The sequence below is a fragment of the Prionailurus viverrinus genome, unplaced genomic scaffold (genome assembly GCF_022837055.1).
Source record: "Prionailurus viverrinus isolate Anna unplaced genomic scaffold, UM_Priviv_1.0 scaffold_35, whole genome shotgun sequence".
Taxonomy (NCBI): Eukaryota; Metazoa; Chordata; class Mammalia; order Carnivora; family Felidae; genus Prionailurus; species Prionailurus viverrinus.
This window is the reverse complement of record NW_025927605.1, coordinates 2,577,901-2,593,333: the sequence shown is the minus strand read 5'-3', so window position 1 is coordinate 2,593,333 and position 15,433 is coordinate 2,577,901. Positions and strand designations below refer to the sequence as shown.

The window sequence follows — 15,433 nt, the reverse complement described above, 5'->3', positions numbered from 1 at the left end:
GAGATTTAGAACTCCAGACTCCACTGTGCTTGTTGCTGGGGGCAGGGGCAGGGGAGTCAAATGCATGGCTCATGAGGAAAGACCCAGCTTGTTTGAGGTAGTGGCAGAAGGCTGGGTTGGAGCCCCAGGAATGACGGTATTTTCATTAGGGTGATTCTGATGCGGGCAGAACCCACGTGATGATTTGAGTCCATTGCTCTAGGAAACCCATAACTTGTGGACAAGGTAGAGCAGGCTGCTTGCTCATGGGGAAGAGAGGCTGCACAGTGAAATCGGTGCCCATCCCAGGATTTGGGGGAGAATTAAATATGCTGTGTGACTATGACTGGCACATATAACACGGACTGGAATCCTTTCTCTAGGACAGTCAGCCCTCTGAGTCAGGGCCTCTGATTTTTCCCCTCCCCAGACTGCCTCCTCTAGGCCTATGATCTGGAAATGTACATTTGGGAGGAAGCTCAAACTGAGTAGAGTGAGTGTGTCTGGAGGGCTAATGCCTTGACATCAGGGAAGTGGATCTATCTAGACAGTACAGGGTTATAGATTCTTATCAGTCAGACTGTGGAACCAGGCTGCCTGGTTTATAATCCCAGCTCTGCCACTTACCGGGGACTTGACTTTACCGGGTACTTGACTTTAGACGAGTCACCCTGTGTTTCTTCATCTCTAAAAACAGGGATGATGGTAACACCCACTCCCACTCCCCACCCAAGCAAATGAGGCAGCTTTAAACCAATTGTCTATGGGGCACGTGGGTGGCACAGTCAGTTAAGCATCCACCTCTTGATTTTGGCTCAGGTCACTATCTCACGTTGGTGAGCTCAAGCCCAGTGTCTTGCTCTGCACTGACAGTGCGGAGCCTCCTTGGGATTCTCTTTCTCCCTCCCCCGCCTCCACCTAAACAGGTAAATAAATAAATAACTTTAAACCAACAGTCGTCTCCCTTTCCCCTCCCTGGCCCCCTCCTGTCCTCTGCAACTGAGCCTATGTAACTGCCTTCAGAGAATATAATCCAACACAGATCCTTTTAGAAAAGCAGGTTTATTGGTCGGGCTGCTCACCAGGACACAGCAACATGACAGGCTCCCCAGAGCCCACAGGAAACTGTATCTGCCCACAACTCAGGCCCCTCAGCCCATCAGCACCAAGGGACCTTGTCCCACAATCCCCATCCTCCCTCAGCTGAAGAGTCTCCAACCGTCCAGAAGAGAGAAGGGAACCAAGAAAACGAGGGGAGAGAAGCAAAGCTTTGTATTGTAAAAAAAAAAAGTTTGTGTCCCCAGGCTCCCTCCCTCCACCCCTTAAAACAATTAGCTGCAATTCTAAAAAGCAGAGCAGGGAAGAGGAGGCAGAGGAGGTGGGGGAGAAGGAAGCCCTCAGCTCTCTCTGGGCTGGGCTTGAGGGGGAAGGGAGTTGTCCTACCTTCTGACAAGCTACCTTTACTGGGGAGGAACAGGGAGTACTGAAGTGTCCAGAGAAGAACCTGTCAGTGGACTACAGAAATCAGGCCTTCGGACTGGAAGTAGCATCCCTGTCACCACCACCGATTCAGGAGAGGCACCCACAAGGGTAAGGAGGGCTTGACAAGTTTTGCAGCTCCGATACTAGCTCTAGGGAAGGATCTTGAGAAGAAACTGCCAGGAGTGAGCCAAGGCTCGGTTGCTCCATACACTCTCCTCCCCTTCCCCCCTCCAGCTCTCAGCTTGGTGCCCTGGCGGTTTGCACCTTGCTCTCTTTTCCTGGCTGCCTCCCTCCTAACTCCCAGCTCTCCACAGTCTGGTGCTGCCCCCTTCTGGGACCCTCCTTTTCTGGGCTTTGAGACATGGGCTGCCACAAGGGGCGCCACCATTCACATCTCATTTAAGGGACAAAGGTGAGGCTTCCCTCTCTCTTCCCTTTGGATCATTGCTTTCTCATAACTGTCCTCCCTCCTTATTCTGAAAATTGTCCTGCTGTCCTCTGAGAACCCCTCTAAGATGGGATTCTCGTCCTGTGTTTCTCAGGCTGCTAATGAGGAGAATTCTCCTCTCTTCACCCATTTCCACTTTCTACCATTTCCCATTCTCCTTCCTAAAGCCATAGCCATGTGCTGCTGCTGCTGCGGATGCATAAACATGTAAGTGTTCTCCACACCAGCGCCCTCCTTCCCCAGGGTGGTACTTAGCTCCAGGCTTCCTTGTTGGGACGCTTTACAGATACCGCCTGTGCTAGACTCTCTTTCCAGAATCACAGCTCACTCTGCCTTTTTCCCCCACTGCCCCAGGTTCTCCCAAAAGCTGCTTTTAAGTCCTTCCAGTATGGGGCTTCCGTGTGGGCAAGGGTCCTCTTTGAGATTCACTCTTTCCTTTTATGGTAACTTTGGCTTTGAAGTCTCCAGGGATCAGGATGAGGAAAAAAGAGCTCAGTGAGCAGGAATGACAGCAGTTGGCTGTGAGTGTGAGGTGGAGGTTAGGGGGAAGGCAGCCTACCCCAAAGGGGGGGGGGGGCAACCATGGAAATGACAGCAATTTCCTTTAAGATCCCTGACTTGGACGACCAGGACACGGATCACTCCCCCTCTCCCTTCCCACCCAGACTATGCCCAAATTGGGGCTGTTCGTAGAAGAGGCTGCCTCCCTCTCCCATCTTAACAGCTTTAAGACTTGGAGGGGTGCACCTGGAGGGGCGGCGTTGTCAATTTAGAAGTATCTCAGCTCGTTTGGGGCCGACAGAGAATGCGATAGAGAAAGTTCCGGGCGGGGGGCGGGGGCCGGGAGAGGAAAGGCGTGGGAAGGGGGCAGGGAGAGGCGGGGCGGGGTGGCGCGGCCTCCTGGGCAGAGCCCCGCGTCAGCTCAGTCGCTGTCGCTCTTGTCCACCAGCACGGCGTCCGACTCCTCGGTGATCTCCAGCAGCGTGTGCACGTCGGGGCTGCTCCCGCGCAGCAGGTCGGCCGCCTCGCCGCGTTCCGCGCCGCCCTCGTCGTCATCGGCACCCACCTCCACCATCTCGGTGGCCTTCAGCACCTCCACCTCGCCCTCGCGGATCTTCTTGACGTGGAAGGTGAAGGGCGGCACCTTGTACACGGCCGTCTTGGAGCGCGCGTAGACCACGTGGTCGGGCGTGAAGGACTTGCGCAGCTTGTCTCGCGAGGTCTTGAGCTTCTCGCGCCGCTCGGCGGGGACGAGGCGCGTGCCCAGCTTGTTCATGCGCTTCTCCAGCGTGTGCCGCGTCTTCTCCAGGTTCTCCTTGGTCTTGAGGCGGGTCTTCTCCAGGTTTTCGCGGGTGCGCACCTTCGTCTTCTCCATCTTCTCCTTGGAGAAGGCCTTCTTGAAGTCGTCCACGCGCCGCAGGCCGCTGCGCTTGATGCGCTCGGCACGCGACTCCTCGATGACCTCCTCCACCTCCACCGCCTCGTCGGAGGACAGCTCGAGCGCCGCCGCGTCCTCCTCGGGCCGCTCGCCTTCGCCCAGCTCGTCGCCCTCCTTCTCGGGCAGCGCCTCCGCTTCTTTCAGCGACTTGCTGATGCTCACCTTGGCCGGCAGTTTCACTTCATCCTAAAAGGAGAGCGGAGCGGAGAGGTGAGGGGCAGAGCGGAGGGTTGGGCAGGGACGTGGGGGACACTGGACGAACCGGAGGCAGGGTGGGGGTGCTCCTGTGGCCTGGTAGCCGTGAAATCGGCCTGACTCCTTCGTCGGTGTAACCCCAGAGCCTCGACCCTGAGCTGGACACACTGTGTCGGTGTCCAATAAAATGTGTTGAATGAATGTTAACTATGCAGACAGGGCGAGGAGGGAACCGAGCTGCCGGTCAGAGATTGGCTTGTAGTGTAATTGCGCTGGGGCTGATTAACTCTGCAACCCTCCAACCCTGTCCTATGCCCTACATCCCCCCACCTTATAGGAAAACCACTCCTTACCAATTGCGTCCCAGGGAACACAACTTTTAACTTTGGGAATGGGCAGAGCGCCCTCTGGCGCACGGAGTCCCACACTGCTCTGGCCAAGCCAAAACGCAAAGGGGTTTGGGACGCGGTTGAGGGGTGGAGGTAGGAGGGGGTGAGTTCACAGCCAGTGTCAGGTGACCCCCAGGTAGGGTAGCTTGAAGGCAAGATAAAGGGAGTGCGTTTCCCAGGCCTCAGATAATTTCAGAACCAGTTGTAGGGAAGGAGAGCTGTGCTGCGCCCATGCTCCCCACCCTTGACCTCCACATACTGATTTGCTCCAGCAGTGGTCATTCACCCCCTTCCCCGCCCCCCCCCCCCATGTAGAAATTGAAGGAGGAAAGAGGAGGAAGCTGGCTGGCTGGCAGCCAAGAGCATGTTTTCTCCCCAACATGGACATTAATGGTTCTGACTTCCCAGCCTTAGAATGGAAGGGAAGCATTACTTTTTCCATTCTTGTTTCTTTTTCCCCCAGACTGGAGCTCAAGGAGACAGGAATAGGGTAGTGGTCCCAGATTCCCTGAGATCTGGAGTTCAGAGCCAGTTCTTCCCTCTTCCCCTGGGAGTACCTAGCACCAACACTGTTTTCCATTCTGGGAAGATTTTCCAAGGTCTTGACTCTGGGCCAACATTTCAGAATCCCAGGATCATCCCCCACAAGAAGGTAGGGGAGGCTGATTATAGAAAGGGAAAGAGGGCACAACCCAGAACATAAACATAAACCCAGATATCTTTGGCCCAGACTCTTTTTAGGGACTTCAGATGAAGGAATGAGAGACAGTCGTTTTGCAAAGGGTTTTCTGAAGATTGTTTCCCAGAATTGTAAGGAAATCCCATCTGAGAAAAATGACGCAACATGAGTTGACCCCTCTCATAACACACACACACACACACACACACACACACACACACACACGCCACTTGGTATCTCAGAGCCACCTGCTACAGAAATTCCTTCCCCAGCCCCCAACCTCTTTCCTCTTCCCTCCCATCCACATCCCCGCCAGTTTCCTGGTTTACACTGAAAACTAGGAACACCCCCTCCCAACTTCCTTCCCTCCCTGTCAATAGCATTAGCAAGGACAAAGACAGAAAGCTAGCTCCACCTCTTCTCCCAAACTGGGCACAGCACTGCTGGGCATCAAGCCACCTCAAGCTCTCCTTACTCAACTACACCTCCCAGCAGGCAAGGTGATCTGGGCTCAGGGCATGCTGGGACTTGTAGTCTCCACCTGCCATAGCTGGCTTGGTATAGTCATTCTGTCCATCCCTCTGCCTCTTATCATTCACAGAGGCATTGAAGGGTGTTTTCCTTGATCTCAGTATAAGGGTGTCCCAACCTGTCTTAACATTCCTTCTAATTTGCAGTTGTACCCTTTGGGTGCCCTCTTTACAGTCACGTCTCTCTGCCTGCTATTTGAGTCCTGTCTTTTACACACCATTCTACGACTCTCCATGATCGAAACTCCGGGCTACGTCTTCATCCCTCTCCACCCAGCATTTACCTGCAGCTCCACTATCAAAAACATTTCAGCTCTGATCTCTCCTTCACAAGCCTGTCTGACTAAAACCCCACACACGCTCCACCAAAGGGTAGTGGAGAACCCCGCCTTTCACTAAGCTCAGACAATGTGGATGGGGTAGGGAAGGATTAGGGTGATGGGCGGGGAATAATCAGGAAACAGTCCCAGCTGCTGGAAAACAAATCAACATTGTTTCCCTGCCCCACTCCTAGCATCCCTGATACCCCCCTCCCACACCCACTCCTGTCCCTCCCCACCCCCTAAAGGCTGAGCTGACTGGTTTTCCTGGCCTCTGGCTTCCTAGATTAAAGGTGTTTGCCAGCTGAACTTGGAAGTGAACAGGGCTAGGGACAGCGTTGCAGGCTTCTTGTAGCCAATTCCATCTTCCTCGTTTCTGATGAAAAGTCTCAAATATAACATCAGGGAGTATTCCCAGTGAAAGGAGGTTTATTCTTGGATTTGGAGGTGTCTCCCCCAGTCCAGAAACGTATGTGGGAATATAATAACCCCATTCATTGTAGGTCTCCTCCAGAGTGATGGTTTACACCGGAGGAGCTGCCTTCTTGGTGGAACGTCCCTGGGGATGAGGGAAGAGACAACTCGACCTAAGTCCCTGGACAGTGTCCAGAAGACTGGCTCTGGAAAGGGTATACCACCATGACTTCAGCTTTTCTCCTCCATTAATGGATTTTCTCTTTTCTCCCCCTTTCCAAGCCAGGTTTCCCCTATGACTCACAGCCTTGGAGTGCTGTCTTGGGCCCACCCAGCCTGCCTGTTGCTACAACAACTACCAGCACAATTCTAAAGCACCTCCCCTCACCCTGGGCCACACACTGGCCAGGCATCCTTGTCCCACCCCTACTTCTCTGGCAGAGCTCCTTCACCAAAGGAAGGGCCTCAGGCAGGGGGAGGAGGTCTCTGTGTGTTCTGTTTTCACGTTTTTATTAAACAAAACCACCACTCCCAACAGGATTGGTTTCCAGAGTTACCTTTAATGACCAGGTCTGAGCAAAAGCATGCATAGATCCCTTTGCCCCCCACCAAGCACACGTAGCTCTCCAACCCAGGAAGGCACCAGTGCAGGGTGAGTTTCAGGAGCCCCAGGGAGGCTCCCCGCCCCTTCTACTCCTCTCTCCAACCCTGCTGTATAAACTGAAGATCCTCTGGCTTAGGAAGAAGACTGTAATATGATTATAATTTAATCGAGCACCTATTATGTGCCTGATCCAGGCATTCACATTTGTCAGGGAAAAGGGGACAATGTCATATGGATATAAGTAGGAGCCTTTCTTTTTTCTTTCTTTCTTAAAAAAAAAAAAAAAAATTTTTAAGTAAGCTTTACACCCAGCATGGGGCTTGAACTCACAACCCCAAAATCAAGAGTCACATCCTCTACTGACTGAGCCAGCCAAGCGCCCCAGGAGCCTTTCTTAGCTTAGAGCTCTGTCCCCAACTTCTGCCCGGGAATGGCCAGAGAAGACGACTTTGGAGAGGTAATTCAGAGATCTAGGATCTGCTCAGAGACTAAGTTAGAAGAGGGTACTAGACTTGGGGAGAGGTGGAAGAGAGGGAAAGTTGTAAAAACTCAGGATCATTACTTTAGATTGCTGAGACAAGGGGTGAGCGAAACCAAAGGCAAAGGGTCCTTTCTGTTAGAGTAGGATTCTCAACAGGGGTAATATTGCCCCCAAGAGGGTGGAAATGGATTATTGAGGGGAGGGGGGATTTCAGTGCAATAGTTTGTAGTGCTCAGAGTCCCGGTGCATACACAGATACGTAGCATATCTGTAGTATTAAGATTTCGTGGAGGAGGAGACCGGGGGAAAAGAACGTCTAAAAAGACTCCTTAGAAGGATGGTTATGGGAGGAAAAAAAAGAAGAAGAAAGAAAGAAAAAGTTGAGGAAACACTCTTGTGCTATAGGGAAGCCAAAGGATCCAAGCCAGAGGCAGCTAAAATGCCCCTCCATCCGGCCTCTTGGAGTTGGCAGCTTTTGGGTGCCCCACCCAAGGCAGGATCTGGCAAACATAAGGGATCCCTTTGCAAAACATTTTCTAAAAAAAATGGAAAAAATCAGTGTAAATGTTTTCCTCAACTACAGGGAGGGGGTGGACAGGGCACAGAACAGACCCCAGGCCTGGGCCTCATGAGGGCCCTCTCCAGAGAAGCTTTGAGCCAAGCTGGCCTGTCCCAGAGGAGGAGTCAGAAGGGGAGTGGGAAGGAGAATCAGATGCCATGGCACAGTTTCATGCAATTTCATGCAGGGCAACACTGGATGCAGCTCAAGGATGGTGTTCGGAGTGTCTGCTATTAAGACAGAAACCAAGAGGTAGGGGAGGGCCCCGTCCCTTCACCTCCCACCCCATTGCACACAACACGTTCCCCTGAACTCTGCATAATGCGAGAGTGTTTTCACATGCCCGCCACCCACCCATGCTTGGAAGAGGCCTGCCATCCGGACACTGACCACCGCTAAGCAGTGAGCTGATGGTGGACTGGAGTGACCCCCCATGCCCACATCACCCCGGAGACCCTAAGTGCCCCCACCGGCTGCTGGCTCCTCTGGGGTGGGCAGAGGCACAGGCTCTGGGTAATAGGGTAGAGTCCTAGGCGTCTGGTCAAAGGGTGGGAGTTCAGGCACTGTCTCAGGCTTCAGGTCAAAGGGCTCAGTCTCAGGCAGAAGGTCAAAAGGCACGATCTTGGGTGTGGCCGGGTCAGAGGGTGCTTTCAGCTTCTTCTTGGGCTAAGATGAGGAAAAGGGGTTTAAATGGGGCTTGAGATGGGTGCAGATGGGGTTGAGAGAAAGAGGCCTTAGTGGGCATGCGGAGTTGGAGCTAGTGAGTAGGGGGAGGGGAGTACAACATATATGAGGATGGAAAGGAACCACGTTTTAAATGCTTCATCACAAGGGCCCTGGGGTTGAAAGTGGGACACACTCAAGCCCATGATTAATAAACACAATTTAAACAGATGCCTCTCTCCCTCCCTCTAGAATCTTCCCCAGTCCCATTCTTGGCCTCCTACCTTCTATCCCTACCCAGCTGTGGTCTTGGGATGATGTTATTGAAGGCTGGCGTGAGGGGGTAAGAGGCTGCTGGGGGTGGAAAAGGAGTTCTCTAAGAGGCCAGTTATTGACTCTAGCTGTGGAGGCTCTGATGAGTGAAAAAGAAGGCGAGTAGGGGAACAACTCCACTGTCTTCAGAGTCCTATGCTGCTGATCCCAGTTCTTGTTATTCCCGTGGGGCAGGGTGGGCACTGGGTGCCACCCCGGATAAGGAGAGGGAGGGGCTTGGAAGAGGGATGTTCTGGCTATTTCCCTTTGGCCACATCCCCACCTCTTGCCTCCCTTGCCACCCCTCCCCCTCCCCACGCCTGGGATATCAAAGCCCAAAATGCACAGAGAAATCAGGAAAAAAACCAAGCTATTTTTATGACAGGTGGGAACCTATGTAGGTCCTACATCCTGGGGATGTAGCTAGTGTTAGCTCCTATTCTCCCTTCTGAGGGGCTGAGCTGCCACTCTTGCTTTGGACCATCAGAAGTCAGGGAGAGGGACAGTTAGGGGCATCACCAGACTCCAGTGACAGGGTAGGGGCCTACAGCCACAAAAACACAAAGCAGCAGATGCCAGCCCACCCCTGTGGAGTACAAGGAGAAGGGGCAAGTGACAGGGAGGCCAAGGAGAAAGCCAGCTTGGTCCTGTCATAACTAGATGCAGAGTCCATGCCAGGGGACACCCCCATACTGGCCAGGGAGCTCCATACCTTGTCCTCTGCACCCCTCCCCTCCCACTGTCATTGGGCCACTGTCATTGGTCATTGCCTCTACTTCGGCACTATGAGGCTGAGCAGCTAATGGCCACCAACGTTAGCCACTCAGCCAATATTGCATATGTGTGCACATGTGGATCTACACACACACACAGTAGCCTGAGTGCCAGAACCCTGCAGCTATCTCCCTTACAGAATGAAGGGAGCCAGAACTAATCTTCTGTTGGAATAACCTGCACCCTGACTTCTGCTGCAGAGCCCGGGAACGGAAGGAGGAATTGGGGAATAGAGAATATAGCAGAAGAAGGGGTACACTTGGATTCTTGCCCCCGCTTTGACCCTCACTAACTTCAGCGACAGTAGGCAAGTGACTTCCCCTCTCTGGGCCTCCACTTCCCCAGCTACAAAATGAAAGAGCAGAAATTGATGATCTCTGAAGTATCTTCCACCTTAAAAGTCTGTAATGACAGAATAATGAAATATTCACAATAGTATGGTTCAATAAAATGGAACAAACCACCCCTCATCTCTGAGGTAGGTTGCCTAGCAACAGTATCCTCTCATTTCTATCAGTTGCTTACTCTGTGCCATTGCATCCCTTTTTGATTTTGACCTTTACAATAGTCACATTTTACTTACTAAAAAAAAAAAAAAAGAGAGAGAGAGAGAGAGAGAAAGAAAAGAAAGGGAAAAAAACAGAGGGAGGAAAATTATTTTCCTTTGGTCTTAGGAATGCTTCCCAAAATACCCTCCTGCTTTGGAGCCAGTGACCAGGAAAAACTCCGCTTTTTTGAGGAAGAATGTGGTAAGCACTCTTTCCGTGGCCACTAGGCTTAGAGGGATGAGAGGGACAAGAGCCCCACATTGGAATATTTGGGGACAAAGCTTATGAGTTCTTCTGGAACGAGGGAGCCCTGATTTGCTTCAAGTCCAGGAAGAAGCTAGAAGTTAGGTTAGGATTTGGGAGGAAAAGCCAACAAGCCCACATTCCAGCCTTGGTGCCCTCGCCTTTAAAGCCCATGAGGCTTTAATCCCTTAAGTGCTTCCTGGTTCTATCCTCAAGCCCTTGGAGCAGGTCTGATGGGTCCATGTGTAGGTCACTGTCCCATCAAAACTGCTCCAGAAAATGTTTCTTTCCATTTTAGCCCCCTTTTCTGTGCTCTAAACACTAATGGTATCCAAATCATTGTCAGGAAGAGTTGGTTCTTTAATGATCACTACCCCTCCTGTTTGTGGTGTGCCCACAATCTGCCTGATCTTCCCAGCAGTTAGTTCTCAGTCCGCTGACCCCTAGCCACTGGTAGAATTTGCTCTTTGCATTCACTGGCTGTTGCCTAGCCAGGTGTCACCTGATAGGTAGGGATGCCAAACTGCTAGTTTTTGTTAGGGAGATAGGGAAATGCCAGAGGACAGTAATGACTCAGAAGTGGGTTCAGGGTGGAGGCTCTGATATCCTGGGATGGAGGGTGCTGAATTTCATGGTGGCGGGGTGGGGGGATCAAACATAAACTTAACTTATGAACTCATTGCACCTAGCAGTTCCTTGAATATGGGGTGAAGCCACATAAGTCATTCCTTTCTTTATCCCCCAGGAAGAAAATATAGGAGGCCAGATGACCTGATCCCACAGCGGGGGCCTTCTCCCTCCTTTCATTCTCCCCTCCACCCTGCCCCCAGTGCCACATCATCACCTCCTACATCTGCAGTGGGGAATACAGCATCGCCTCCCCTGTCGCCACTCTGGAGAACTCACACTCTCCCAGGCCTTTCTCCAAGCCTCTCTCTCAGCTTGGCCACCCAAGCATCCTACCCCTCAGCCTGACTACCATAAATGCCGCCGCCCCCAGTCTTCCCTATTAGGTCTGCCAAGGCGCAAAGCTATTTTTACCTCATTCTCTTCCCAGGCCTCCAGACTCAGGGAGGAGCAGCCTCTGCTTTTCCTTTAGCAGCACAGTACCCTACACCCTCACCCCTACCTGGGACATCTGCTCTGCAGCTCAGGGAAGTGCTGTTTCAGGGAAGCCCCACCCCTGTTGCTGGAATCTTTTCCTTACCTCTGAGCTCCTCTCCAGGTTGGAACCATGTTATTTCTTAGCCATCTCTCCTGTGGTTTGGGGGCTTAGGTCCCCGGCTTGTGCCATTCTTTCTACCTCAGCCTTCTGCCTCCCACTGGCCCTGGTTTAGTCCAGATGCAGTCAAAGCCACCCTGTGATTAGACCCCCTTCCCCCACCCCCACAGACACAAGGTGTATAGAACCCTGCCAGCTGCTAAAGGGAGTCATGGAGATGCCACTGGCCCCTGCACAGGAGTTTTTCTCCTCAGTACCCGCCCTTCTCTCAGCATCTCAACCTTTGACAGGTTTACCTCAAGGCTGAGAACTTTTCCAGGTTCTGCAGTCTGGGATATTTAGAGTGAGGAGGGTAACCTATCCAAGCCCTTCGTGGCAACCTTCTAGCACACAAGGCTCTGGAGAAAAGAGCTGGCTGGCTGTCCCGGACCCCTGGGTGTTCTTTCCTTTCCTTAGTGCCCCCCCCCCCCCCTCCGTGCTAATCCGATCTCTTTTAAGAATCTTTCACACACACATTCCTTGCAGCAGTTAGAGTAAGTGGAAACAGCTCTAGACAAACATTTTCTACCAGATGGTGCTATATGGGGGGGGGGGGGGGGGAGGCTCACTTCTTGAACCACTTGGGAGGAGTCCCTGGGCATTGGAAGGAGGGGGAGAGCACCACTTCTGTCTCTGTCCCAACACCACCTCCTCAGGTGCCAGTTCGCCATTCTCCCTGTGTCTACTGGTCTCAAACACTGCATCTCTCTTAGTTCCTCCTAGAGAGACCAAGGCAAGGACCTCACTGAATCCCAGAGGTTTACTCAGAACCTGGTTGACCAGGCCCTGGTGCGGTCAGTGAAACCACAGATCCCTGACAGGTTTTCTCTCCTAGGGGGTGTGGGAAATCTAGCCTTCCTTTTCCTTACATTCCTTCTGTAGGGAGAGGAAGGGGCAGAGGGAGCATAGACTAACCCCTTCACCCCCTTGGTCTCACCTCCTTGGGGTGGGAACAGCAACCAGGCCTGCAGGAAGCAGAGCAGGCGACACTGGGCACATTCCCACCCCACCAAAGATCACCAAGCCCTTAGCTCAAACCCACTTCTAATGGGATCGGGGAGAGATAAGCGGAGAGGACCAGCAACACTGAGATTTCCAGGTTTATTTGGGGTTATGATAAAAAAAAAAAAAATTTTTTTTTAACAGGGCGGGAGAAACCAGGAGAGGTTGCATAGGAAGCAACAAGCGGCCTGGGCGGGGCCTGGGGCGCGCCAGCCTCCTCCCGCACGTCTGCCTGCTGCTACGCGGTCAGGGAGGCAAGCGGGGTGATTCTTCGCGCCTAGATTGCGGGACCGGCCGGGGCCCTCTTGCACTTCTCACAACGCACCCCGCTTCCCCTCCCCTCGCGCCTGCTTCCATCCGGCAAAGGGTTCGGGCGCGCTGCCAGCATCCTCAAGGTCCTGAAAGTGCCGGGAGGGCCAGGGGCAGATCGCAGCGAGGGGACGCGGCGGTAGCCGAGGCCCACGCGAGGGCGCGGGGTCCGGGGGCGTGTGCTGGCGGTCGCGTCCCTCGCCTGGCGCAGCCCCCGCCGGTGCGTGCCTGAGCCCTGAATCACCCGCTATATCGGGCGAACAGCGCCGGAGGCCCCAAACCCGGGCCGCGTCGCCAGTGTCCGTTTACAGCGGGCCCACCGGCCGCCAGGGACCCCTGGCTTTTCCCAAAACCTCCGCCAAGTAGGTAGACTTGACAGAGCCGAGCTGGGAGCGGTCTGTGATGGGGAGCGTCCCCGAGTCCAGCCCCCTAACTCGGTTGCGAGTTTGTCACCCGAAGGAGGGGGTTAGGTGATCAGGCACGGGGTGCACAGCGCGCCCCTCCGCGCTCCACAGAAATCCGCCACCCACCCCACCCCTCTCTAGCGGCGCTCGCCGGAAGGAGGGTGGGTCCTCCGGGCCAGGCCAGGCTGGCGGGAGCGCAGCACCGCGGGCAGGTCCCCCCACCCCAAGCCCCGGAGACGCTGGGCCGGGCGCGGTCCTTCCCGCCAGCTCACCTGGTAGATCATGACTTTAAAGTTGCGGCGCCGAAGCAGCTCCGCCTCGTTGACCTCCAGCTTCTTGATCTGGCCTGCCTGGCGCTCCAGGCTGCCGCGCACGGTCTTCACGTTGACGCTGACCTTGCGCACCTTCTCCAGCAACTTGCTCACGGTGTTGCTGGTGGTGGCGTGTGCCTTGCCCAGCTTGCTCAACTCGCCCTGGATGCTCTGCACGGCGCCCTCCATCTCCGCCTGCCGTTCCTCCAACTGGGCTTGGGTCAGCTGGATCTGGTCGACGGCGCCAATGATTTTGTCCAGAAGGCTCAGCACCAGTACGCCGTTCACCTGGTCTGACTTGATCAGCTCCTCGGAACCGGCCCCTGACGGCTCCTCCGCCGCTGGCGCCCCCGTAGGGGAGGACCCCGGGTCCCCGACTTCGGGGTACCCGGGAAGCGGCTGCTCGATGATATGGAGCTGGGTGTCCTCCATGACTACCCGGAGCCGTGCGGGGCCGGCCGGGTGGAGCTAGAGCTGGAGCCCGAGCCCAGGAGAGGAAGAAGAGCGGGAGGGGGAAAAGTGAGAAAGAGCGGAGAGCCGAGGAAACTCGAGCCACGTCCGTGCGCACCGGGACAGTGGCCAGAACTGTGGGGCGGGGAATCGGTGAGCTCCCGGGCTCCCGGGCCAAACCCCGGAATCTCGTCGCCCATTGGCTGGCCCCACCCCAGAAAGGGAGGGACCGGGGCAGAAGGGGAGACCGATGGTGGGGAAGGGGGGCGACCGAGGGGGACCCAAGAGCCGAGCGCCCCACCCTTCCCAGGATGGTTGGAATAGTTGGAGCGGAGACTAGGGCCTCGGCTGCCAGCGGAGGCCGCGCAGCGGGACTGGGGCGGAGGAATGTGAGCTGGAAAGGGAAACAGGTCCTAGAGTGGGCCTCTCCTTTTCCCTCCCGCTTTTTTTTTTTTTTTTTTTTTTTTTTTTTGCTTACCCACAAACCCACCTCAGCCTTTGAAGTTCTAGAGCGGGGAGTCAAATGGAACTTGAGATCCTAAAATCGTGTGGAGAATATCATATTTGCCTGTGCACAGTTTTTGAGAGGGAAAAAAATCCATGGCTTTCACAGTATTTTCCAAGGTGCCAATACCTCCCTCACGACCAAGTTACCACCCAGTGTTCTAAAAGTTTGAAGGGTTCTGGGGTGTCTGGCTGGCTCAGATCTTGGGACTCTTGATCTTGGGATTGTGAGTTCAAGACCCACTTTGGGTGTAGGAATTACCTAAAAATAAAATCTTAAAAAATAATAATAATAAAAGCTTGAGGGGTGGTTTGGGGAAGGGAGAACTTAGATTAGGTGGTGAGGGGCTGTGAAGTTCCTCTATGTTTCTCTTAGAAATATGCTAACAGAGTAGGAGTGAGATGGACAGTAAAATAGGAAGTAAAGCCTTTTACCAACCTCTCACTCTCTTTAAAAACCACTTTTCCGGGGCACCTGGGTGGCTCAGTGGGTTGAGCATGGGACCTTGGCTCGGGTCATGATCTCATGGTTTATGGATTTGAGCTTTGCATTTGTCTCTCTGCTGTCAGCTCGGAGCCTGCTTTGGATCCTCTGTCCTGCTCTCTCTGCCCCCCCTCCCCCAAATAAACAAATATTAAAAATAATCACCTTTTCCTGTGTTTCTCCCTGCCAGAGGCCTGACATTAACTTCAGAGAGCAGGACCTAGGAGTTTATCTACCTCTCTGATCCCAGAGACTGGCCCTTAGCAATAAGAGAGATCATCAAATCCCACCTCCTCATTTGACAGACAGGAACACGAGGGCCTAGAGAGGGCAAGTGACTTGCCAGAAGTACCCACGGGTTAGCCTTGGCTTGGTGCTTGGTGCTCTAATCAGGCCCCTGGACTCCTCTCTTGCTTTTTCTACCTTAACACTCTACCTTTCTTTGAGACAGGGATAGGCAGACATGGCCACCCACGCATGCTGGTTTTGAGCACGCAGTCCTGAGTATTGACTACAGATATATTTTCAACCGTGATGGGTACCAAGGACCAGAACCAAGGAGGACTCAGAAGTCTAGAGAAAAAGAGGCTGCCCGTGCTCCCCCATTTTGCTCTCCAGCACAGCACTGGACTATGAGTTCCCTGGAGTGA

General features: G+C 53.7%; 1 protein-coding gene across 1 annotated transcript; it reads right to left on the bottom strand.

The window, feature by feature from the left end:
- Window positions 1-1,022: 1,022 nt before the first annotated feature.
- Window positions 1,023-13,946, bottom strand: CAVIN1 (caveolae associated protein 1). The gene is made up of 2 exons (XM_047845950.1): window positions 13,307-13,946; window positions 1,023-3,533 (listed from the first exon to the last, which is right to left on the bottom strand). Exons 1-2 carry the CDS (start codon window positions 13,775-13,777, stop codon window positions 2,832-2,834), a joined length of 1,173 nt encoding a protein of 390 aa, XP_047701906.1. The 5' UTR covers window positions 13,778-13,946; the 3' UTR covers window positions 1,023-2,831.
- Window positions 13,947-15,433: the final 1,487 nt, after the last annotated feature.

What these genes read in the sequence shown, in the direction of transcription:
- CAVIN1 (XM_047845950.1), bottom strand. Translation starts at nt 13,777, where the DNA reads ATGGAGGACACCCAGCTCCATATCATCGAGCAGCCGCTTCCCGGGTAC. An exon ending in TTAAAGTCATGATCTACCAG is followed by an intron (nt 3,534 to 13,306) that starts GTGAGCTGGCGG and finishes CTCTCCTTTTAG; the next exon opens with GATGAAGTGAAACTGCCGGC.